The following is a 27,087-nucleotide window of genomic DNA, read 5'->3' as shown; positions in this document are numbered from 1 at the left end:
GTCACTGAGTCTGTTCATTGGTTTGTCTCTATGGTCACTGAGTCTGTACATTGGTCTGTCTCTATGTCACTGAGTCTGTACATTGGTCTTTCTCTATTACCAGGTTATGGTCACTGAGTCTGTTCATTGGTTTGTCCTCATGGTCACCGAGTCTGTACATTGGTCTGTCTCTATGGTCACTGAGTCTGTACATTGGTCTGTCCCTATGGTCACTGAGTCTGTTCATTGGTTTGTCTCTATGGTCACTGAGTCTGTTCATTGGTCTGTCTCTATGGTCACTGAGTCTGTACATTGGTCTGTCTCTATGGTCACTGAGTCTGTACATTGGTCTTTCTCTATGCCAGGTTATGGTCACTGAGTCTGTTCATTGGTTTGTCCTTATGGTCACCGAGTCTGTACATTGGTCTGTCTCTATGGTCACTGAGTCTGTTCATTGGTTTTGTCTCTATGGTCACTGAGTCTGTACATTGGTCTTTCTCTATGACCAGGTTATGGTCACTGAGTCTGTTCATTGGTTTGTCTCTATGGTCACTGAGGTCTGTACATTGGTCTGTCTCTATGGTCACTGAGTCTGTACATTGGTCTGTCTCTATGGCCACTGAGTCTGTACATTGGTCTGTCTCTATGGCCCGGTTATGGTTGCTGAGTCTGTTCATTGGTCTGTCTTTATGGTCACTGAGTCTGTACATTGGTCTGTCCCTATGGTCACTGAGTCTGTTCATTGTTTTGTCTCTATGGTCACTGAGTCTGTACATTGGTCTGTCTCTATGGTCACTGAGTCTGTTCATTGGTTTGTCTCTATGGTCACTGAGTCTGTACATTGGTCTGTCTCTATGGTCACTGAGTCTGTACATTGGTCTGTCCCTATGGTCACTGAGTCTGTACGTTGGTCTGTCTCTATGGTCACTGAGTCTGTACGTTGGTCTGTCTCTATGGTCACTGAGTCTGTACATTGGTCTGTCTCTATGGTCACTGAGTCTGTACATTGGTCTGTCTCTATGACCAGGTTATGGTCACTGAGTCTGTACATTGGTCTGTCTCTATGGTCACTGAGTCTGTACATTGGTCTGTCTCTATGGTCACTGAGTCTGTACATTGGTCTGTCTCTATGGGCACTGAGTCTGTACATTAGTTTGTCTCTATGGTCACTGAGTCTGTACATTAGTTTGTCTCTATGGTCACTGAGTCTGTTCATTGGTTTGTCTCTATGGTCACTGAGTCTGTTCATTGGTCTGTCTCTATGGTCACTTTGTCTGTTCATTGGTCTGTCTCTATGGTCACTGAGTCTGTACATTGGTCTGTCTCTCTGGCCAGGCTATGGTCACTGAGTCTGTACATTGTTAAAGTCTTCCTTTGTTTGATTTCTTTGATTTGGACAAGGTGTCGTGCTAATTTGATATCTCTATTTAGAATTTGATAACATTGAAGTTTGTGACTAAACTGAATATCATTTAGCCAATAATTAGTGTAAGTATTTTGGTTAGAGATTTCTATTTGTTAGTCTTGAGTTATTTGTGGTTTAATTATTGAATTATCTGGTGCTTTTGAGCCAGTTGCTATAAATGGATAAATGGTTAAAAAAGTAAGTCCCGTGTCCATAGAGACACATAACAGCTCTACTGGTGGTACTGCTGCTACCAGGTTATGGTCACTGCTACCAGCAGTACTACACCTGCACCTGTCGACGACACAAGTTGTTCTGCTTCCACGAGCACATCCAATGCTAGCATCAGTAATTCTACATTTGTTGTTAGCCCAGCTAGCATGGACACTGACAGTTGTGAATCTGATGCAGCCGAAGAGCTACTGCCCCCTTACACGGTAAAGCACCGAACAACAGACAGGGACGTTGGACCATCGAAGAGGCGCTAATATGATGAGAACTACACTGAGTTGGGAGTAGTGCCTTTCCTCAGCCACAGTGTGTTATACGTGCAAAAATTATATCTCACAACTCAATGAAACCTTCACTCTTACGCAGACATTTTGAAACAAAACATGCCACTTTTAAAAATAAGCCACAGGAGTTTTTTGAGCGAGAATTTAGACGACTTTCGAGTAGTAAGACATGTATAAAAGCAACAGATACGGATCTGAAGGGTCTCTCTCTGGGTTGGGCCAGTTGATCTGAAGGGTCTCTCTGTTGGGCCAGTTGATCTGAAGGGTCTCTCTCTGGGTTGGGCCAGTTGATCTGAAGGGTCTCTCTGGGTTGGGCCAGTTGATCTGAAGGGTCTCTCTGGGTTGGGCCAGTTGATCTGAAGGGTCTCTCTCTGGGTTGGGCCAGTTGATCTGAAGGGTCTCTCTCTGGGTTGGGCCAGTTGATCTGAAGGGTCTCTCTCTGGGTTGGGCCAGTTGATCTGAAGGGTCTCTCTGGGTTGGGCCAGTTGATCTGAAGGGTCTCTCTGGGTTGGGCCAGTTGATCTGAAGGGTCTCTCTGGGTTGGGCCAGTTGATCTGAAGGGTCTCTCTCTGGGTTGGGCCAGTTGATCTGAAGGGTCTCTCTCTGGGTTGGGCCAGTTGATCTGAAGGGTCTCTCTCTGGGTTGGGCCAGTTGATCTGAAGGGTCTCTCTCTGGGTTGGGCCAGTTGATCTGAAGGGTCTCTCTCTGGGTTGGGCCAGTTGATCTGAAGGGTCCTTCTCTGGGTTGGGCCAGTTGATCTGAAGGGTCTCTCTGGGTTGGGCCAGTTGATCTGAAGGGTCTCTCTGGGTTGGGCCAGTTGATCTGAAGGGTCTCTCTCTGGGTTGGGCCAGTTGATCTGAAGGGTCTCTCTGGGTTGGGCCAGTTGATCTGAAGGGTCTCTCTCTGGGTTGGGCCAGTTGATCTGAAGGGTCTCTCTGGGTTGGGCCAGTTGATCTGAAGGGTCTCTCTCTGGGTTGGGCCAGTTGATCTGAAGGGTCTCTCTGGGTTGGGCCAGTTGATCTGAAGGGTCTCTCTCTGGGTTGGGCCAGTTGATCTGAAGGGTCTCTCTCTGGGTTGGGCCAGTTGATCTGAAGGGTCTCTCTCTGGGTTGGGCCAGTTGATCTGAAGGGTCTCTCTCTGGGTTGGGCCAGTTGATCTGAAGGGTCTCTCTCTGGGTTGGGCCAGTTGATCTGAAGGGTCTCTCTCTGGGTTGGGCCAGTTGATCTGAAGGGTCTCTCTCTGGGTTGGGCCAGTTGATCTGAAGGGTCTCTCTCTGGGTTGGGCCAGTTGATCTGAAGGATTCTCTCTCTGGGTTGGGCCAGTTGATCTAAAGGGTCTCTCTCTGGGTTGGGCCAGTTGCTCTGAAGGGTCTCTCTGGGTTGGGCCAGTTGATCTGAAGGGTCTCTCTCTGGGTTGGGCCAGTTGCTCTGCAGGGTCTCTCTCTTGGTTGGGCCAGTTGCTCTGAAGGGTCTCTCTCTGGGTTGGGCCAGTTGTTCTGAAGGGTCTCTCTCTGGGTTGGGCCAGTTGATCTGAAGGGTCTCTCTCTGGGTTGGGCCAGTTGATCTGAAGGGTCTCTCTCTGGGTTGGGCCAGTTGATCTGAAGGGTCTCTCTCTGGGTTGGGCCAGTTGATCTGAAGGGTCTCTCTCTGGGTTGGGCCAGTTGATCTGAAGGGTCTCTCTCTGGGTTGGGCCAGTTGATCTGAAGGGTTTCTCTCTGGGTTGGGCCAGTTGATCTGAAGGGTCTCTCTCTGGGTTGGGCCAGTTGATCTGAAGGATCTCTCTCTGGGTTGGGCCAGTAGATCTGAAGGGTCTCTCTCTGGGTTGGGCCAGTTGCTCTGAAGGGTCTCTCTCTGGGTTGGGCCAGTTGCTCTGAAGGGTCTCTCTGGGTTGGGCCAGTTGATCTGAAGGGTCTCTCTCTGGGTTGGGCCAGTTGATCTGAAGGGTCTCTCTCTGGGTTGGGCCAGTTGATCTGAAGGGTCCTCTCTCTGGGTTGGGCCAGTTGATCTGAAGGGTCTCTCTCTGGGTTGGGCCAGTTGATCTGAAGGGTCTCTCTCTGGGTTGGGCCAGTTGATCTGAAGGGTCTCTCTCTGGGTTGGGCCAGTTGATCTGAAGGGTCTCTCTGGGTTGGGCCAGTTGATCTGAAGGTTCTCTCTCTGGGTTGGGCCAGTTGATCTGAAGGGTCTCTCTCTGGGTTGGGCCAGTTGATCTGAAGGGTCTCTCTCTGGGTTGGGCCAGTTGATCTGAAGGGTCTCTCTCTGGGTTGGGCCAGTTGATCTGAAGGGTCTCTCTCTGGGTTGGGCCAGTTGATCTGAAGGATCTCTCTCTGGGTTGGGCCAGTTGATCTGAAGGGTCTCTCTCTGGGTTGGGCCAGTTGATCTGAAGGGTCTCTCTCTGGGTTGGGCCAGTTGATCTGAAGGGTCTCTCTCTGGGTTGGGCCAGTTGATCTGAAGGGTCTCTCTGGGTTGGGCCAGTTGATCTGAAGGGTCTCTATGGATTGGGCCAGTTGATCTGAAGGGTCTCTCTGGGTTGGGCCAGTTGATCTAAAGGGTCTCTCTCTGGGTTGGGCCAGTTGATCTGAAGGATCTCTCTCTGGGTTGGGCCAGTTGATCTGAAGGGTCTCTCTCTGGGTTGGGCCAGTTGATCTGAAGGGTCTCTCTGGGTTGGGCCAGTTGATCTGAAGGGTCTCTCTCTGGGTTGGGCCAGTTGATCTGAAGGGTCTCTCTCAGGGTTGGGCCAGTTGATCTGAAGGGTCTCTCTGGGTTGGGCCAGTTGATCTGAAGGGTCTCTCTCTGGGTTGGGCCAGTTGATCTGAAGGGTCTCTCTGGGTTGGGCCAGTTGATCTGAAGGGTCTCTCTGGGTTGGGCCAGTTGATCTGAAGGGTCTCTCTCTGGGTTGGGCCAGTTGATCTGAAGGGTCTCTCTGGGTTGGGCCAGTTGATCTGAAGGGTCTCTCTGGGTTGGGCCAGTTGATCTGAAGGGTCTCTCTCTGGGTTGGGCCAGTTGGTCTAAAGGGTCTCTCTGGGTTGGGCCAGTTGGTCTGAAGGGTCTCTCTCTGTTGGGCCAGTTGATCTGAAGGGTCTCTCTCTGGGTTGGGCCAGTTGATCTGAAGGGTCTCTCTGGGTTGGGCCAGTTGATCTGAAGGGTCTCTCTCTGGGTTGGGCCAGTTGTTCTGAAGGGTCTCTCTCTGGGTTGGGCCAGTTGATCTGAAGGGTCTCTCTCTGGGTTGGGCCAGTTGATCTGAAGGGTCTCTCTCTGGGTTGGGCCAGTTGATCTGAAGGGTCTCTCTGGGTTGGGCCAGTTGATCTGAAGGGTCTCTCTGGGTTGGGCCAGTTGATCTGAAGGGTCTCTCTCTGGGTTGGGCCAGTTGATCTGAAGGGTCTCTCTCTGGGTTGGGCCAGTTGATCTGAAGGGTCTCTCTCTGGGTTGGGCCAGTTGATCTGAATGGTCTCTCTCTGGGTTGGGCCAGTTGATCTGAAGGGTCTCTCTCTGGGTTGGGCCAGTTGATCTGAACGGTCTCTCTCTGGGTTGGGCCAGTTGATCTGAAGGGTCTCTCTGGGTTGGGCCAGTTGATCTGAAGGGTCTCTCTCTGGGTTGGGCCAGTTGATCTGAAGGGTCTCTCTCTGGGTTGGGCCAGTTGCTCTGAAGGGTCTCTCTCTGGGTTGGGCCAGTTGCTCTGAAGGGTCTCTCTGGGTTGGGCCAGTTGATCTGAAGGGTCTCTCTCTGGGTTGGGCCAGTTGCTCTGCAGGGTCTCTCTCTTGGTTGGGCCAGTTGCTCTGAAGGGTCTCTCTCTGGGTTGGGCCAGTTGATCTGAAGGGTCTCTCTCTGGGTTGGGCCAGCTGCTCTGAAGGGTCTCTCTGGGTTGGGCCAGTTGATCTGAAGGGTCTCTCTGGGTTGGGCCAGTTGATCTGAATGGTCTCTCTCTGGGTTGGGCCAGTTGCTCTGAAGGGTCTCTCTCTGTTGGGCCAGTTGATCTGAAGGGTCTCTCTCTGGGTTGGGCCAGTTGATCTGAAGGGTCTCTCTCTGGGTTGGGCCAGTTGATCTGAAGGGTCTCTCTCTGGGTTGGGCCAGTTGATCTGAAGGGTCTCTCTCTGGGTTGGGCCAGTTGATCTGAAGGGTCTCTCTCTGGGTTGGGCCAGTTGGTCTGAAGGGTCTCTCTGGGTTGGGCCAGTTGCTCTGAAGGGTCTCTCTGGGTTGGGCCAGTTGCTCTGAAGGGTCTCTCTGGGTTGGGCCAGTTGATCTGAAGGGTCTCTCTCTGGGTTGGGCCAGTTGCTCTGAAGGGTCTCTCTGGGTTGGGCCAGTTGATCTGAAGGGTCTCTCTCTGGGTTGGGCCAGTTGATCTGAAGGGTCTCTCTCTGGGTTGGGCCAGTAGATCTGAAGGGTCTCTCTCTGGGTTGGGCCAGTTGATCTGAAGGGTCTCTCTCTGGGTTGGGCCAGTTGATCTGAAGGGTCTCTCTCTGGGTTGGGCCAGTTGATCTGAAGGGTCTCTATGGATTGGGCCAGTTGATCTGAAGGGTCTCTCTGGGTTGGGCCAGTTGATCTAAAGGGTCTCTCTATGGATTGGGCCAGTTGTATAAGAAAGCCTTGTGATGATAATATTCTGGATCACAGGGTGAGTCCAAATTTTTTGGCTCTTTTCTCAATTTGGAGTGCTAGGGGCAATGTCCCAAATGGGGCTTTCATCCAATGATGTATATTTTAAATAGTAAATAAACTAAACGTTGCTGCTCCACTACGCCATCTCCTCCGGGAGGTAGCCTAGTGGTTAGAGTGTTGGGCCAGTAACCAGCAGGGAGCCTAGTGGTTAGAGTGTTGGGCCAATAACCAGCAGGTAGCCTAGTGGTTAGAGTGTTGGGCCAGTAACCATTAGGTAGCCTAGTGGTTAGAGTGTTGGGCCAATAACCAGCAGGTAGCCTAGTGGTTAGAGTGTTGGACCAGTAACCAGCAGGTAGCCTAGTGGTTAGAGTGTTGGGCCAGTAACCAGCAGGTAGCCTAGTGGTTAGAGTGTTGGGCCAGTAACCAGCAGGTAGCCTAGTGGTTAGAGTGTTGGGCCAATAACCAGCAGGTTACCTAGTGGTTAGAGCGTTGGACCAGTAACCAGCAGGTAGCCTAGTGATTAGAGTGTTGGGCCAGTAACCAGCAGGTAGCCTAGTGGTTAGAGTGTTGGGCCAGTAACCAGCAGGTAGCCTAGTGGTTAGAGTGTTGGGCCAATAACCAGCAGGTTACCTAGTGGTTAGAGTGTTGGGCAAGTAACCAGCAGGTAGTCTAGTGGTTAGAGTGTTGGGCCAATAACCAGCAGATTACCTAGTGGTTAGAGTGTTGGGCCAGTAACCAGCAGGTAGCCTAGTGGTTAGAGTGTTGGACCAGTAACCAGCAGGTAGCCTAGTGGTTAGAGTGTTGGGCCAGTAACCAGCAGGTAGCCTAGTGGTTAGAGTGTTGGGCCAGTAACCAGCAGGTAGCCTAGTGGTTAGAGCATTGGGCCAGTAACCAGCAGGTAGCCTAGTGGTTAGAGTGTTGGGCCAGTAACCAGCAGGGAGCCTAGTAGTTAGAGTGTTGGGCCAATAACCAGCAGGTAGTCTAGTGGTTAGAGTGTTGGACCAGTAACCAGCAGGTAGCCTAGTGGTTAGAGTGTTGGGCCAGTAACCAGCAGGTAGCCTAGTGGTTAGAGTGTTGGGCCAGTAACCAGCAGGTAGCCTAGTGGTTAGAGTGTTGGGCCAGTAACCAGCAGGGAGCCTAGTAGTTAGAGTGTTGGGCCAATAACCAGCAGGTAGTCTAGTGGTTAGAGTGTTGGACCAGTAACCAGCAGGTAGCCTAGTGGTTAGAGTGTTGGGCCAGTAACCAGCAGGTAGCCTAGTGGTTAGAGTGTTGGGCCAGTAACCAGCAGGTAGCCTAGTGGTTAGAGTGTTGGGCCAGTAACCGAAAAGTTGCTAGTTCAAATCATTGAGCTGACAAAGTAATATTCTGTTGTTCTGCCCCTGAACAAGGCAGTTAACTCTCTGTTTCTAGGCCATCATTGTAAATAAGAATGTGTTCTTAACTGACTTGCCTAGCTAAAAAAGGTTAAAATAAAAAAATAGGACATTTGAGTGTAGACAAATATTATAATCAAAAATCTAGTTGGTGGGTTACATTTATACAGTGTCTTTCTAAATGAAAAATATGCTCTGAGCACTTTATCTGTTAGAGACTTTATGGCAAAAAGCACAGATTAACTTCTAGTCAGACCAAGGTCAGTACAGCTGGTGTTGTGTTTGAGGGTTGTTTCTCCTAGGGTGAAATGGTCTCCACTTTACTGATCTGGATCTTTTCTGCATATTAATGATAGAGTCTAGTAAGAAGTAGAGAAAGTTAGTAGATTGTTTTAATATGGTAGCCAGTATAATATTACACCCTACTCTGCACCAACCCTTCTGCATCTCTGTTCCAATACAGTCTCTACTGCTCTTGAGGGCCTTTATTTAATACTTTACTTTAGACAATGCAACTCTCTCTCTCTCTGTCCCTTTATCACTCTCTATCCCTCTCTCTCTCTCAGTCTTTCTCTCTCTGTCCCTTTATCACTCTCTATCCCTCTCTCTCTCTCAGTCTTTCTCTCTCTGTCCCTTTATCACTCTCTATCCCTCTCTCTCTCTGTCTCTATCTCTCTGTCCCTTTATCACTCTCTATCCCTCTCTCTCTCTCCATCTCTCCCTTTATCACTCTCTATCCCTCTCTCTGTCCCTTTATCACTCTCTATCCCTTTATCACTCTCTATCCCTCTCTCTGTCTCTGTCTCTCTCTCTGTCTCTGTCTCTGTCTCTGTCTCTGTCTCTCTCTCTCTCTCTCTCTCTCTCTCTCTCTCTCTCTCTCTCTCTCTCTCTCTCTCTCTCTCTCTCTCTCTCTCTCTGATCCCTCTTTCAGCATCTCTGAGTGTCAGTCCTGACAGATCTCAATTCTTTGAATTTGAGTCTGTCTCTCTGAGCTGTGGGGTTCAGGTGAACTCTGCTGGATGGAGAGTGGTGAGGAACTCATCGAGAGGAATCCTTTCAGAGTGTAATACTGACTGGGGAAAACAACAAGGGTCTTCATGCATCATGTCACTAATACCACCAGACAGTGGAGTGTACTGGTGTGAGTCTGGGTCTGGAGAACACAGCAATGCTGTCAACATCACAGTACATGGTATGTCCACAAACACCATCTACTAACATTATAGTGTTTAGTGGTTCATCTGGTTTCAGATAGCTAATGTTTATATTTGATGTTTACATATTATATACTGCTGTGATGTCAAAACTATGAAATAACACATATGGAATCATGTAGTAAGCAAAGAAGTGTAAAACAAATCAAAATATATTTTATATTTGAGATTCTTCAAAGTAGCCACCCTTCGCATTGATGAGTGCTTTCCACACGCTTGCTATTCTCTCAACCACCTTCATAAGGTAGTCACCTGGAATGCATTTCAATTAACAGGTGCGCCTTGTTAAAAGTTAATTTGTGGAATTTCTTTCCTTCTTAATGAGTTTGAGCCAATCAGTTGTGTTGTGACAAGGTAGTGGTGGTATACAGAAGATAGCCCTATTTGGTAAAAGACCAAGTCCATATTATCTTCTTATGGCTGGGGGCAGTACTGAGTAGCTTGGATGAATAAGGTGCCCAGAGTTAACTGCCTGCTACTGCCTGCTACTCAGGTGTACATCTACTACTAAGGTGCCCAGAGGTGCCCAGAGTAAACTGCCTGCTACTCAGTCCCAGCTGCAAATATATGCATATTATTAGTATAGTTGGATAGAAAACACTCTGAAATTTCTAAAACTGTTTGAATGATGTCTGTGAGTATAACAGAACTCATATGGCAGGCAAAGACCTGAGAAAAAATCCAACCAGGAAGTGGGAAATATGAGGTTGGTCGTGTTTCAAATCATTCCCTAATGAAGACACAGTGGGATATTGGTCATGTTGCACTTCCCAAGGCTTCCACTAGATGTCACCAGTCTGTAGAACCTTGTTTGATGCTTCTGCTGTGAAGGGGGGCCGAATGAGAGGGGATTGAGTAAGGTCTGCCATGAGCTGACCATATGCTGACCATGCACATTCATGTGAGAGTTAGCTTGAGTTACATTGCAATTCTGAAGACAAAGGAATTCTCCGGTTGGAACATTATTGAAGATTTATGTTAAAAACATCCTAAAGATTGATTCTATACTTCGTTTGACATGTTTCTACAGACTGTAATGGAACTTTTTGACTATTCGTCTGCTCCTAGTGAACGTGCTTCGTGAGTTTGGATTTGTTTACCAAACGCGCTAACAAAAGGAGCTATTTGGACATAAATGATGGACATTATCGAACAAAACAAACATTTATTGTTGAACTGGGATTCCTGGGAGTGAATTCTGATGAAGATCATCAAAGGTAAGTGAATGTTTATTATGTTATTTCTGACTTCTGTTGACTGCACAATATGGCGGATATCTTTTTGGCTTGTTTGGGCTCTGAGCGCCGTACTCAGATTATTGCTTAGCTTTTTCTGTAAAGCTTTTTTGAAATCTGACACAGCGGTTGCATTAAGGAGAAGTATATCTTTAATTCCATGTATAACACTTGTATTTTCATCAACGTTTATGGTGAGTATTTCTGTAAATTGATGTGGCTCTCTGCAAAATCACTGGATGTTTTGGAAGCAAAACATTACTGAACGTAACGCGCCAATGTAAACAGATTTTTGGATTTTTGGATATAAATATGAACTTTATCGGACAAAACATACATGAATTGTGTAACATGAAGTCCTATGAGTGTCATCTGATGAAGATCATCAAAGGTTAGTGATTAATTCTATCTCTATTTCTGATTTTTGGCTGGAAAAATGGCTGTGTTTTTCGGTGACTTGGCTCTGACCTAACATAATCGTTTGTGGTGCTTTCGCTGTAAAGCCTTTTTGAACTGGCTGTTGTCCTATCGGTCCCGTTAACGGAACCTCAGAAGTTATGGCAAGAACAGCTCAAATAAGCAAAATGAAACGACACAAGGAACAGACACATCTCAACATCAACTGTTCAGAGGAGACTGCGTGAATCAGGCCTTCATGGTCAAATTGCTGTAAAGAAACCACTACTAAAGGACACAAATAAGAAGAAAATACTTGCTTGGGCCAAGTAACACGAGCAATGGACATTAGACCAGTGAAAGTCTATCCTTTGGTTTGACGAGTCCAAATTTGATATTGTTGGTTCCAACCGCCATGTCTTTGTGAGACGCAGAGTAGGTGAATGGATTATCTCTGCATGTGTGGTTCCCACCGTGAAGCATGGAGGCGGAGGTGTGATGGTGTTGGGGTGCTTTGCTGGTGACACTGTCAGTGATTTATTTAGAATTTAAGGCACACTTAACCAGCATGGCTACCACAGAATTCTGCAGCAATTTGCCATCCCATCTAGTTTGTGCTTAGTGGGACTATCATTTGTTTTTCAACAGGACAATGACCCAAAACACACCTCCAGGCTGTGTAAGGGGTATTTGACCAAGAAGGAGAGTGATGGAATGCTGCATCAGATGACCTGGCCTGGCCTCCACAATCACCCAACCTAAACCCAATTGAGATGGTTTGGGATGAGTTGGACCGCAGAGTGAAGGAAAAGCAGGCAAAAAGTGCTCAGCATATGTGGGAACTCCTTGTTTGTGTCAGGGTTCCTGAGTGGCTGTATCACATCCGGCCGTCATTGGCAGTACCTTAGGGCGGCGCACAATTGGCCCAGCATCGTCCGGGTTTGGCCGGGGTAGACCATCATTGTAAATAAGAATTTGTTCATAACTGACTTGCCTAGTTAAATGAAGGTTAAATAAAATTTATAAATTAAAAAGACTGTTGGAAAAGCATTCCAGGTGAAGCTGGTTGAGAGAATGCCAAGAGTGTGCAAAGCTGTCATCAAGGCAAAGGGTGGCTAATTTGAAAAATATATTTTGATTTGTTTAACACTTTTTTGGTTACTACATGATTCCATATGTGTTATTTCATAGTTTTGATGTCTTCACTATTATTTTACAATATAGAAAATAGTAAAAATAAAGAAAAACCCTTGAATGAGTCCAAACTGAGTCGGTGCATCCAAACCTTTGATGTTTATATATTATATACAGCTGGAGCTGTGATCCTGGAGAGACCTGTTTATATATGATGTTTATATATTATATACAGCTGGAGCTGTGATCCTGGAGAGACCTGTTTATATATGATGTTTATATATTATATACAGCTGGAGCTGTGATCCTGGAGAGACCTGTTTATATATGATGTTTATATATTATATACAGCTGGAGCTGTGATCCTGGAGAGACCTGTTTATATATGATGTTTATATATTATATACAGATGGAGCTGTGATCCTGGAGAGACCTGTTTATATATGATGTTTATATATTATATACAGCTGGAGCTGTGATCCTGGAGAGACCTGTTTATATATGATGTTTATATATTATATACAGCTGGAGCTGTGATCCTGGAGAGACCTGTTTATATATGATGTTTATATATTATATACAGATGGAGCTGTGATCCTGGAGAGCCCTGCCCTTCCTGTGACTGAGGGAGATTCTGTGACTCTGCGCTGCAGATATCAGGTAACTCCCTCTAACCTCACAGCTGATTTCTACAAAGCATAAGGCCTCCTGCGGGGACGGAGGCCTGGGATTAAAATAAATAAATAAATACAATATAAATAGGACAAAACACACATCACAACAAGAGAGACACCACTGCACTACATAAAGAGAGACCTAAGACAACAACATAGCAAGGCAGCAACACATGACAACACAGCATGGTATCAACACAACATAACAGCAACATGGTAGCAACATAACATGGATACAAACATTATTGGGCACAGACAACAGCACAAAGGTCAAGAAGGTAGAGTACAATAAATCACACAAAGCAGCCACAACTGTCAGTAAGAGTGTCCATGATTGAGTCTTTGAATGAAGTCTTTGAATGATTGAGTCTTTGAATGAAACGGTCCAGTTTGAGTGTTTTTTGCAGCTCGTTCCAGTCGCTAGCTGCAGCGAACTGAAAAGAGGAGCGACCCAGGGATGTGTGTGCTTTAGGGACCTTTAACAGGATGTGACTGGCAGAATGGGTGTTGTGTGGAGGATGAGGGCTGCATTAGATATCTCAGATAGGGGGGAGTGAGGCCTAAGAGGATTTTTATAAATAAGCATCAACCACAGGTCTACAGAGATGACCAGTTTACAGAGGAGTATAATAGAGACAGTAGATCTAGCTGGTCTGTCATAATACAATAGAGACAGTAGATCTAGCTTGTCTGTCATAATATAATAGAGACAGTAGATCTAGCTGGTCTGTCATAATATAATAGAGACAGTAGATCTAGCTTGTCTGTCATAATATAATAGAGACAGTAGATCTATCTGGTCTGTCATAATATAATAGAGACAGTAGGTCTAGCTGGTCTGTCATAATATAATAGAGACAGTAGATCTAGCTGGTCTGTCATAATATAATAGAGACAGTTGATCTTGCTGGTCTTTCATCATATCATAGAAACAGTAGATCTCGCTGTGATTTTTTGCTAAGTTTACATAAGCATCAACCAGTGGGTCTTGTGACGGGTATACAGAGATTACCAATTTACAGAGGAGTATAGAGTGCAGTGATGTGTCCTATAAGGAGCATTGGTGGCAAATCTGATGGCCGAATGGTAAAGAACATCTAGCCGCCCGAGAGCACCCTCACCTGCCGATCTATAAATTATGTCTCTGTAATCTAGCATGGGTAGGATGGTCATCTGAATCAGGGTTAGTTTGGCAGCTGGGGTGAAAGAGGAGCGATTACGATAGAGGGAACCAAGTCTAGACTGCAGCTTTGATATGTGCTGAGAGAAGGACAGTGTACCGTCTAGCCATACTCCCAAGTACTTGTATGAGGTGACTACTTCAAGATCTAAACCCTCAGAGGTAGTAATAACACTCCCAAGTACTTTTATTCATAATAATTAGTGTTCTTATAATCCCTGCATGGTCATTAGAAGTGTTAGCAGTTGATGTTATTCTTCAATAACACAGACCCCAAAGCAAATCAAAGGGAGAAAAATAGGTTTATTCAAATATTTTTTACCGGTATTTAACTAGGCAAGTCAGTTAAGAACAAATTCTTATTTTCAATGACGGCCTAGGAACAGTGGGTTAACTGCCTTGTTCAGAACAACAGATTTGTACCTTGTCAGCTCACTGATTTGATCTATTACTAGTCCAACGCTCTAACCACTAGGCTACCTGCCGCCCCAATAAGACAAATAATGTTTGGAAGTAGATGGTCATTCTCCCCTGTCCTCAGTGATGCTCTCCAGTGATTCTCTCATAAGAACAAATTAATAAATAAATAATATTAATCAGATCACAGTTTATAACTTTTTACTGTGTTGTTTTTCAAGATGGGGGCTCTACCTCATCCTCCTCTCCCTCCTCTCTCCTCCTCCCTCTGTCTGTCTCTGGGTTGGTGGCTGCTCTCTCCATCTCTCTGATCATTCTACTGGTCCTGTTCTGCAAGAGGAACAAAGATGGAGCAGCTGAACCCAGAGATGTTACGTATGCTGACGTTAGAATCATACAGGACCCAGAACCCAGGAGAAGGAGAGGTACACATACAAACACAGACTCTTGTACAAATAACCTTGTGGGGACACAAAATTCAGTCCCATTCAAAATCGTATTTTCCCTAACCCTAACCTTAACCCCAAAACCTAACCCTAACCTTAACCCCAAAACCTAGCCCTAACCTTAACCCCAAAACCCTAACCGTAAAACTAACCCTAGAGCTTCATAAGGCTAGGCGCCCCGCTAGCGGGACAACTTCCGGGAAACTGGAGGGCGCACAATTCAAATAAATAATCATTAAAATTATGGATATTAAACATTTAGGTACATTCAAGTGTCTTATATCAGTTAAAAGCTTAAATTCTTGTTAATCTAACTGCACTGTCCAATTTACAGTAGGCTTTACAGCGAAAGCATGTCATGTGATTGTTTGAGGATGGCGCCCCACATCAAAGTATTTTTCCACCGGCACAGGTTTCATAAATTCACAAATAGTGATTAAATATTCACTTACTTTTTGAAAATCTTCTTCTGATTTGTTATCCAAAGGGTCCCAGCTACAAAATGTAGTGTCGTTTTGTTAGATAAAATCTTTTTTAATATCCCAAAAAGCGCCATCGATTTGAGTAATCCACTCGTTCAACGTGCAGAGAAAGGAATCCAAAAAGCTACCGTTAAACTTTGTTAAAACTAGTCAAAATAAGTTTATATTTAGATACCCTAAAATGTAATTAAACTATAATATTTGATACAGAAAGAAGTTCAATAGGAAAACGATATCAGCAGGTGCGTGTCCTCTTCGTCGCACACGAATTTCCAAGTCTATGTCCTTGTACTAAAACTCATTTTTCTTCCTCGTTTTGGAAGGAAAAGCCTGAAACCTTGAACAAAGACTACTGACACCCAGTGGAAGCCATAGGAATTGCATTGGATTTTCTACTACCATATCTATTGTGTTATAGTCTCACACAATATTTGTAACTTTTCTACAGACTTCAGAGTGTTTTCTTTCCAATGGTACCTGGCTTCAGGGCCTGAGCAACAGGCAGTTTACTTTGGGCACCTGACGTGGCGGAAATTGAGAAAAATAGACCCAAGCCTGAAGAAGAACCTAACCCTAACCCTAAAACTAACACTAGCTCCTAACCCTAACCCTAAAACTAACACTAGCTCCTAACCCTAACCCTAAAACTAACACTAGCTCCTAACCCTAACCCTAAAACTAACACTAGCTCCTAACCCTAACCCTAAAACTAACACTAGCTCCTAACCCTAACCCTAAAACTAACTCTAGCTCCTAACCCAAACACTAATTCTAACCAAAACCCTACACCGCATATAAATAGCTTTTGACCTTGGGGGAACCAACAAAATGTCCCTATTTGGTCAAATTTGTGTTTGTTTACAATTCTTGTGGGGACATCTGGTCTTCAATTATAGATAAACATGTCCACACACAAACAAACATAAAATCACACACATCCAACAAACACACACACACAGTACAATGTCTTTATGTCTTTAACCCGTTGTCTCGTCTCCTCCAGAGAAGTCTCCAGGAGCTGATCCAGTCTACTCTGCAGTGAAGACCTCCAACACCACAGGTACTGTAATACTGTATACCACTATAACACCACAGGTACTGTAATACTGTATACCACTATAACACCACAGGTACTGTAAAACTGTATAACACTATAACACCACAGGTACTGTAATACTGTATAACACTCCAACACCACAGGTACTGTAATACTGTATAACACTATAACACCACAGGTACTGGAATACTGTATAACACTATAACACCACAGGTACTGTATAACACTATAACACCACAGGTACTGTATAACACTATAACACCACAGGTACTGTAATACTGTATAACACTATAACACCACAGGTACTGTAATACTGTTTAACACTATAACACCACAGGTACTGTAATACTGTAATACTGTATAACACTCCAATACCACAGGTACTGTAATACTGTATAACACTATAACACCACAGGTACTGTAATACTGTATAACACTCCAACACCACAGGTACTGTAATACTGTATAACACTATAACACCACAGGTACTGTAATACTGTATAACACTATAACACCACAGGTACTGTAATACTGTATAACACTATAACACCACAGGTACTGTAGTACTGTATAACACTATAACACCACAGGTACTGTAATACTGTATAACACTATAACATCACAGGTACTGTAATACTGTATAATACTATAACACACAGGGCCTGTAATACTTTATAACACTATAACACCACAGGTACTGTAATCCTGTATAACACTATAACACCACAGGTACTGTAATACTGTATAACACTATAACACCACAAGTACTGTAGTACTGTATAACACTATACCACCACAGGTACTGTAATACTGTATAACACTATAACACCACAGGTACTGTAATACTGTATAACACTATAACACCACAGGTAGTGTAGTACTGTATAACACTATAACACCACAGGTACTGTAATACTGTATAACACTATAACACCACAGGTACTGTAATACAGTATAACACTATAACACCACAGGTACTGTAATACTGTATAACACTATAACACCACAGGTACTGTAATACTGTATAACACTATAACACCACAGGTACTGTAATACTGTATAACACTATAACACCACAGGTACTGTAATACTGTATAACACTATAACACCACAGGTACTGTAATACTGTATAACACTATAACACCACAGGTACTGTAATACTGTATAACACTATAACACCACAGGTACTGTAATACTGTATAACACTACAGGTACTGTAATACTGTATAACACTCAAATACCACAGGTACTCTAATACTGTATAACACTATAACACCACAGGTACTGTAATACTGTATAACACTATAACACCACAGGTACTGTAATACTGTATAACACTATAACACCACAGGTACTGTAATACTGTATAACACTATAACACCACAGGTACTGTAATACTGTATAACACTATAACACCACAGGTACTGTAATACTGTATAACACTATAACACCACAGGTACTGTAATACTGTATAACACTCTAACACCACAGGTACTGTAATACTGTATAACACTATAACACCACAGGTACTGTAATACTGTATAACACTATAACACCACAGGTACTGTAATACTGTATAACACTATAGCACCACAGGTACTGTAATACTGCATAACACTAACACCACAGGTACTGTAATACTGTATAACACTATAACACCACAGGTACTGTAATACTGTATAACACTATAACACCACAGGTACTGTAATACTGTATAACACTATAACACCACAGGTACTGTAATACTGTATACCACTATAACACCACAGGTACTGTAATACTGTATAACACTATAACACCACAGGTACTGTAATACTGTATAACACTATAACACCACAGGTACTGTAATCCTGTATAACACTAAAACACCACAGGTACTGTAATACTGTATAACACTACAACACCACAGGTACTGTAATACTGTATAACACTATAACACCACAGGTACTGTAGTACTGTATAATACTATAACACCACAGGTACTGTAATACTGTATAACATTATAACACCACAGGTACTGTAATACTGTATAACACCACAGGTACTGTAATACTGTATAACACTATAACACCACAGGTACTGTAATACTGTTTAACACTATAACACCACAGGTACTGTAATACTGTATAACACTATAACACCACAGGTACTGTAATACTGTATAACACTATAACACCACAGGTACTGTAATACTGTATAACACTATACCACCACAGGTACAATAATACTGTATAGCAGTGTAACACCACAGGTACTGTAATACTGTATAACACTATAACACCACAGGTACTGTAATACTGTATAACACTATAACACCACAGGTACTGTAATGCTGTATAACACTATAACACCACAGGTACTGTAATACTGTATAACACTATAACACCACAGGTACTGTAATACTGTATAACACTATAACACCACAGGTAGTGTAGTACTGTATAACACTATAACACCACAGGTACTGTAATACTGTATAACATTATAACACCATTACATTACATTTACATTTACATTTAAGTCATTTAGCAGACGCTCTTATCCAGAGCGACTTACAAATTGGTGCATTCACCTTATGATATCCAGTGGAACAACCACTTTACAATAGTGCATCTAACTCTTTTAAGGGGGGGGGGGGGGGGGGGTTAGAAGGATTACTTTATCCTATCCTAGGTATTCCTTAAAGAGGTGGGGTTTCAGGTGTCTCCGGAAGGTGGTGATTGACTCCGCTGACCTGGCGTCGTGAGGGAGTTTGTTCCACCATTGGGGTGCCAGAGCAGCGAACAGTTTTGACTGGGCTGAGCGGGAACTGTACTTCCTCAGAGGTAGGGAGGCGAGCAGTCCAGAGGTGGATGAACGCAGTGCCCTTGTTTGGGTGTAGGGCCTGATCAGAGCCTGAAGGTACGGAGGTGCCGTTCCCCTCACAGCTCCGTAGGCAAGCACCATGGTCTTGTAGCGGATGCGAGCTTCAACTGGAAGCCAGTGGAGAGAGCGGAGGAGCGGGGTGACGTGAGAGAACTTGGGAAGGTTGAACACCAGACGGGCTGCGGCGTTCTGGATGAGTTGTAGGGGTTTAATAGCACAGGCAGGGAGCCCAGCCAACAGCGAGTTGCAGTAATCCAGACGGGAGATGACAAGTGCCTCGATTAGGACCTGCGCCGCTTCCTGTGTGAGGCAGGGTCGTACTCTGCGAATGTTGTAGAGCATGAACCTACAGGAACGGGTCACCGCCTTGATGTGAGTTGAGAACGACAGGGTGTTGTCCAGGATCACGCCAAGGTTCTTAGCACTCTGGGAGGAGGACACAATGGAGTTGTCAACCGTGATGGCGAGATCATGGAACGGGCAGTCCTTCCCCGGGAGGAAGAGCAGCTCCGTCTTGCCGAGGTTCAGCTTGAGGTGGTGATCCGTCATCCACACTGATATGTCTGCCAGACATGCAGAGATGCGATTCGCCACCTGGTTATCAGAGGGGGGAAAGGAGAAGATTAATTGTGTGTCGTCTGCATAGCAATGATAGGAGAGACCATGTGAGGATATGACAGAGCCAAGTGACTTGGTGTATAGCGAGAATAGGAGAGGGCCTAGAACAGAGCCCTGGGGGACACCAGTGGTGAGAGCACGTGGTGCGGAGACAGATTCTCGCCACGCCACCTGGTAGGAGCGACCTGTCAGGTAGGACGCAATCCAAGCGTGGGCCGCGCCGGAGATGCCCAGCTCGGAGAGGGTGGAGAGGAGGATCTGATGGTTCACAGTATCAAAGGCAGCCGATAGGTCTAGAAGGATGAGAGCAGAGGAGAGAGAGTTAGCTTTAGCAGTGCGGAGCGCCTCCGTGACACAGAGAAGAGCAGTCTCAGTTGAATGACTAGTCTTGAAACCTGACTGATTTGGATCAAGAAGGTCATTCTGAGAGAGATAGCAGGAGAGCTGGCCAAGGACGGCACGTTCAAGAGTTTTGGAGAGAAAAGAAAGAAGGGATACTGGTCTGTAGTTGTTGACATCGGAGGGATCGAGTGTAGGTTTTTTCAGAAGGGGTGCAACTCTCGCTCTCTTGAAGACGGAAGGGACGTAGCCAGCGGTCAAGGATGAGTTGATGAGCGAGGTGAGGTAAGGGAGAAGGTCTCCGGAAATGGTCTGGAGAAGAGAGGAGGGGATAGGGTCAAGCGGGCAGGTTGTTGGGCGGCGGCCGTCACAAGACGCGAGATTTCATCTGGAGAGAGAGGGGAGAAAGAGGTCAAAGCACAGGGTAGGGCAGTGTGAGCAGAACCAGCGGTGTCGTTTGACTTAGCAAACGAGGATCGGATGTCGTCGACCTTCTTTTCAAAATGGTTGACGAAGTCATCCGCAGAGAGGGAGGAGGGGGGAGGAGGGGGAGGAGGATTCAGGAGGGAGGAGAAGGTGGCAAAGAGCTTCCTAGGGTTAGAGGCAGATGCTTGGAATTTAGAGTGGTAGAAAGTGGCTTTAGCAGCAGAGACAGAAGAGGAGAGTGTAGAGAGGAGGGAGTGAAAGGATGCCAGGTCCGCAGGGAGGCGAGTTTTCCTCCATTTCCGCTCGGCTGCCCGGAGCCCTGTTCTGTGAGCTCGCAGTGAGTCGTCGAGCCACGGAGCAGGAGGGGAGGACCGAGCCGGCCTGGAGGATAGGGGACATAGAGAGTCAAAGGATGCAGAAAGGGAGGAGAGGAGGGTTGAGGAGGCAGAATCAGGAGATAGGTTGGAGAAGGTTTGAGCAGAGGGAAGAGATGATAGGATGGAAGAGGAGAGAGTAGCGGGGGAGAGAGAGCGAAGGTTGGGACGGCGCGATACCATCCGAGTAGGGGCAGTGTGGGAAGTGTTGGATGAGAGCGAGAGGGAAAAGGATACAAGGTAGTGGTCGGAGACTTGGAGGGGAGTTGCAATGAGATTAGTGGAAGAACAGCATCTAGTAAAGATGAGGTCAAGCGTATTGCCTGCCTTGTGAGTAGGGGGGGGAAGGTGAGAGGGTGAGGTCAAAAGAGGAGAGGAGTGGAAAGAAGGAGGCAGAGAGGAATGAGTCAAAGGTAGACGTGGGGAGGTTAAAGTCACCCAGAACTGTGAGAGGTGAGCCATCCTCAGGAAAGGAACTTATCAGGGCGTCAAGCTCATTGATGAACTCTCCAAGGGAACCTGGAGGGCGATAAATGATAAGGATGTTAAGCTTGAAAGGGCTGGTAACTGTGACAGCATGGAATTCAAAGGAGGCGATAGACAGATGGGTCAGGGGAGGAAGAGAGAATGTCCACTTGGGAGAGATGAGGATCCCAGTGCCACCGCCCCGCTGACCAGAAGCTCTCGGGGTGTGCGAGAACACGTGGGCAGACGAGGAGAGAGCAGTAGGAGTAGCAGTGTTATCAGTGGTAATCCATGTTTCCGTCAGTGCCAAGAAGTCGAGGGACTGGAGGGACGCGTAGGCTGAGATGAACTCTGCCTTGTTGGCCGCAGATCGGCAGTTCCAGAGGCTGCCGGAGACCTGGAACTCCACGTGGGTCGTGCGCGCTGGAACCACCAGGTTAGAGTAGCAGCGGCCACGCGGTGTGAAGCGTTTGTATGGTCTGTGCAGAGAGGAGAGAAGAGGGATAGACAGACACATAGTTGACAGGCTACAGAAGAGGCTACGCTAATGCAAAGGAGATTAGAATGACAAGTGGACTACACGTCTCGAATGTTCAGAAAGTTAAGCTTACGTTGCAAAAAATAAAATAAAATCTTATTGACTAAAATGATATAGTACTGCTGGCGGTGAAGTAGGCTGGCTAGCAGTGGCTGCGTTGTTGACTTTGTTTGAAAGTGTAGCTGGCTAGGTAACCTCGACAATTTCTCAAAACTACACAATTATCTTGGATACAAGGACAGCAAAGACAACTATGTAGCCAGCTAACACTACGCTAATCAAGTCGTTCCGTTGTAATGTAAGTTGTAATGTGAGTTTCTACAGTGCTGCTATTCGGTAGAAGTAGGCTAGCTAGCAGTGTTAGCTAGCAGTGTTGACTAGGTAGGAGTACTATAACACCACAGGTACTGTAATACTGTATAACACTAAAACACCACAGGTACTGTAATACTGTACAACACTATAACACCACAGGTACTGTAATACTGTATAACACCACAGGTACTGTAATACTGTATAACACTATAACACCACAGGTACTGTAATACTGTATAACACTATAACACCACAGGTACTGTAATACTGTATAACACTATAACACCACAGGTACTGTAATACTGTATAACACTATAACACCACAGGTACTGTAATACTGTATAACACTAAAACACCACAGGTACTGTAATACTGTATAACACTATAACACCACAGGTACTGTAATACTGTATAACACCACAGGTACTGTAATACTGTATAACACTATAACACCACAGGTACTGTAATACTGTATAACACTATAACACCACAGGTACTGTAATACTGTATAACACTATAACACCACAGGTACTGCAATACTGTATAACACTATAACACCACAGGTACTGTAATACTGTATAACACTATAACACCACCGGTACTGTAATACTGTATAACACTATAACACCACAGGTACTGTAATACTGTATAACACTATAACACCACAGGTACTGTAATACTGTATAACACTATAACACCACAGGTACTGTAATACTGTATAACACCACAGGTACTGTAATACTGTATAACACTATAACACCACAGGTACTGTAATACTGTATAATACCATAACACCACAGGTACTGTAATACTGTATAACACTACAACACCATAGGTCCTGTAATACTGTACAACACTATGACACCACAGGTACTGTAATACTGTATAACACTATAACACCACAGGTACTGTAATACTGTATAACACTATAACACCACAGGTACTGTAATTCTGTATAACACTATAACACCACAGGTACTGTAATACTGTATAACACTACAACACCACAGGTACTGTAATACTGTATAACACTATAACACCACAGGTACTGTAATACTGTACAACACTATAACACCACAGGGACTGTAATACTGTATAACACTATAACACCACAGGTACTGTAGTACTGTATAACACTATAACACCACAGGTACTGTAATACTGTATAACACTATAACACCACAGGTACTGTAATACTCTATAACACTATAACACCACAGGTACTGTAATACTGTATAACACTATAACACCACAGGTACTGTACTACTGTATAACACTATAACACCACAGGTACTGTAATACTGTATAACACTATAACACCACAGGTACTGTAATACTGTATAACACTATAACACCACAGGTACTGTAATACTGTACAACACTATAACACCACAGGTACTGTAATACTGTATAACACTATAACACCACAGGTACTGTAATACTGTATAACACTATAACACCACAGGTACTGTAATACTGTATAACACCACAGGTACTGTAGTACTGTATAACACTATAACACCACAGGTACTGTAATACTGTATAACACTATAACACCACAGGTACTGTAATACTGTATAACACTATAACACCACAGGTACTGTAATACTGTATAACACTCCAACATACAGCTCATGTATTATGACTGATTAAAGCAGGTCGTTTAAGTGTTTAGATCTCAAATCAAACTTTATTCTTCACTTGCGCCTCATACAACAGGTATTACCAGCCAGTTCATTACCTTTCTGTGAAATGCTTTCAAGCCCTTAACCAACGGTGCAGTTCAAGAAGAGTTAAGACTAAATTTACCAGCTAAAATACATAGTAATAATAAAAAGTAACACAAAAAGAATAGCAATAAGGTGGTTATATACAGTCGGCAACCGAGTCAGTGTGCAAGGCTAAGCGACTATAGATAATTAACAAGGAGTAGCAGCAGTTTAAAAAGGCTACAGGCTACTTGAGGTAATCTGGGGTGAAGTGACTATAGATAATAAACAGGGAGTAGCAGCAGTGTAAAAGGCTACAGGCTACTTGAGGTAATCTGGGGTGAAGTGACTATAGATAATAAACAGGGAGTAGCAGCAGTGTAAAAAAGCTACAGGCTACTTGAGGTAATCTGGGGTGAAGTGACTATAGATAATTAACAGGGAGTAGCAGCAGTGTAAAAAAATTATTCAAAATAAAAGCCTGAAACTATGTCTAAAGCCTGGTCACAGCCTGAGGAAGCCATTGGAATTGGTTTTGTTATACTCACAGACAATATTTTCACAGTATTGGAAACTTTGGAGTGTTTTCTATCCTAATCTGTAAATTATATGCATATTCTACGATCTGGACCTGAGAAATAGTCCGTTATTTAAAAAATAAAATAATAATCTGACCACTAGAGTCAAGAGGTTAATATCCTCTCTCTCTCCTGTGTTTAGTTCCAGGTGGATCTGGTCCAGTCTGTGTTAATATCCTCTCTCTCTCCTGTGTTTAGTTCCAGGTGGATCTGGTCCAGTCTGTGTTAATATCCTCTCTCTCTCCTGTGTTTAGTTCCAGGTGGATCTGGTCCAGTCTGTGTTAATATCCTCTCTCTCTCCTGTGTTTAGTTCCAGGTGGATCTGGTCCAGTCTGTGTTATTATCCTCTCTCTCTCCTGTGTTTAGTTCCAGGTGGATCTGGTCCAGTCTGTGTTAATATCCTCTCTCTCTCCTGTGTTTAGTTCCCGGTGGATCTGGTCCAGTCTGTGTTAATATCCTCTCTCTCTCCTGTGTTTAGTTCCAGGTGGATCTGGTCCAGTCTGTGTTAATATCCTCTCTCTCTCCTGTGTTTAGTTCCAGGTGGATCTGGTCCAGTCTGTGTTAATATCCTCTCTCTCTCTTGTGTTTAGTTCCAGGTGGATCTGGTCCAGTCTGTGTTAATATCCTCTCTCTCTCCTGTGTTTAGTTCCAGGTGGATCTGGTCCAGTCTGTGTTAATATCCTCTCTCTCTCCTGTGTTTAGTTCCAGGTGGATCTGGTCCAATCTGTGTTAATATCCTCTCTCTCTCCTGTGTTTAGTTCCAGGTGGATCTGGTCCAGTCTGTGTTAATATCCTCTCTCTCTCCTGTGTTTAGTTCCAGGTGGATCTGGTCCAATCTGTGTTAATATCCTCTCTCTCTCCTGTGTTTAGTTCCAGGTGGATCTGGTCCAGTCTGTGTTAATATCCTCTCTCTCTCCTGTGTTTAGTTCCAGGTAGATCTGGTCCAGTCTGTGTTAATATCCTCTCTCTCTCCTGTGTTTAGTTCCAGGTAGATTTGGTCCAGTCTGTGTTAATATCCTCTCTCTCTCCTGTGTTTAGTTCCAGGTAGATTTGGTCCAGTCTGTGTTAACTTCTCTGGGGCAGGTGGGATGCAAACGTCCCACCGGCCAATAGCCAGGGAAAATACAGCGAGCCATATTTAAATAACATTATATAAAAATCTAACTTTCATTAAATCACACATGTAAGATATCAAATTAAAGCTACACTCGCTGTGAATCCAGCCAACATGTCAGATTTCAAAAAAGCTTTTCGGCAAAAGCATAAGATGCTATTATCTGATGATAGCACATCAGTAAACAAACAGAGTAGCATATTTCAACACTGCAAGCACGACACAAAACGCAGAAATAAAATATAAATGATGCCTTACCTTTGACGAAATTATTTTGTTGGCACTCCAATATGTCCCATAAACATCAAATATTGTCCTTTTGTTCGATTAATTCCGTCGATATATATCCAAAATGTCAATTTATTTGGACCGTTTCATCCAGAAAAACACAGCTTCCAACTTTCGCCAAGTCACCACAAAATATATCAAAAGTTACATGTAAATTTACCAAAACATTTCGAACTACTTTTGTCATACAACGTTAGGTATTTTTAAAAGTTAATAATCGATCTATTTGAAGACGGGATGATCTGTGTTCAATACAAAACGAAACCAAACTGACGCAACTTTTTTCATAACGTGACTCTCAAAGATGTACTTCATGTGACCCTCATTTACGATAGCCCTACTTCAGTACACAAAGGAATAACCTCAACCGATTTCCAAGGACTGGTGACATCCAGTGGAAGCGGTAGGAACTGCAAGCAAGTCCATTAGAAATCTGGTGTCTCTAAAAAACCTAATTGAAAAGACAGTGACATCAAAAAAATACAAATTCTGAATGGTTTGTCCTCAGGGTTTTGCCTGCTACATAAGTTCTGTTATTCTCACAGACATGATTCAAACAGTTTTAGAAACTTCAGAGTGTTTTCTATCCAAATCTACTAATGATATGCATATCTTATATTCTGGGGATGAGTAGCAAGCAGTTGAATGTTGGCATGCTATTTTTCCCGAAAGTGAAAAAGCTGCCCCCTGCCCTCAAGAAGTTTTAAGATCCTCCCTCTCTCCTGTGTTTAGTTCCAGGTGGATCAGGTCCAGGTGATGTGACCTATGCTGACATCAACCACACAGATAAGAGACAACACAACAGAAGGATAGGTAGGAAGAAGGGAGAGACCAACAATCTTTCATCTTTCTGGAGTAAATAATATGTTTTTACCTTGTTTTTAACAATAGTTGTGACCTGTTTATGTGTTTCTTTCAGAGAGGGTTGTTCCAGACCCTGTCTTGTCAGCAGTGAAGACAGACAGAGAAACAGGTCAGAAGGTCGTGCCAGACCCTGTCTACTCAGCAGTGAAGAAAGACAGACAGAAGTACAGGTAAGAAGGTCATTCCAGACTCAGTCTACTCAGCAGTGATGACAGACAGACAGACAGACAGACAGACAGACAGACAGACAGACAGACAGACAGACAGACAGACAGACAGACAGACAGACAGACAGACAGACAGACAGACAGACAGACAGACAGACAGACAGACAGACAGACAGACAGACAGACAGACAGACAGACAGACAGACAGACAGACAGAGAGACAGACACCAACGAACTAAAATTCACCCAACCTATTGTGGGAAACTTGTGAAAGGCTACCTGAAATGTTTGATCCAAGTTAAACAATTTAAAGGCAATGTACATATAC

At 44.4% G+C, this 27,087-nt stretch overlaps 1 protein-coding gene and 1 long non-coding RNA gene across 2 annotated transcripts in view; both read left to right on the top strand.

Moving 5' to 3' along the window:
* LOC120037796 (low affinity immunoglobulin gamma Fc region receptor II-a-like) overlaps positions 1–12,545 on the top strand; it is a 28,988-nt gene extending 16,443 nt beyond the window's left edge. Inside the window, exon 3 of the mRNA XM_038983769.1 lies at positions 12,427–12,545. Within this exon, the coding sequence (XP_038839697.1) occupies positions 12,427–12,545 (119 nt within the window). The remainder of the gene's footprint in view (positions 1–12,426) is intronic.
* A 1,808-nt stretch (positions 12,546–14,353) lies between these two features.
* Positions 14,354–26,532, top strand: LOC120037798. Its single transcript, XR_005474877.1, has 3 exons — positions 14,354–14,539; positions 16,046–16,102; positions 26,461–26,532. It is a non-coding gene; the product is annotated as an uncharacterized LOC120037798 (long non-coding RNA).
* The last annotated feature ends 555 nt before the right edge of the window (positions 26,533–27,087 follow it).

The sequence above is a fragment of the Salvelinus namaycush genome, unplaced genomic scaffold (assembly GCF_016432855.1).
Source record: "Salvelinus namaycush isolate Seneca unplaced genomic scaffold, SaNama_1.0 Scaffold188, whole genome shotgun sequence".
Classification (NCBI taxonomy): Eukaryota; Metazoa; Chordata; class Actinopteri; order Salmoniformes; family Salmonidae; genus Salvelinus; species Salvelinus namaycush.
This window is presented reverse-complemented; position numbering and strand designations above follow the sequence as displayed.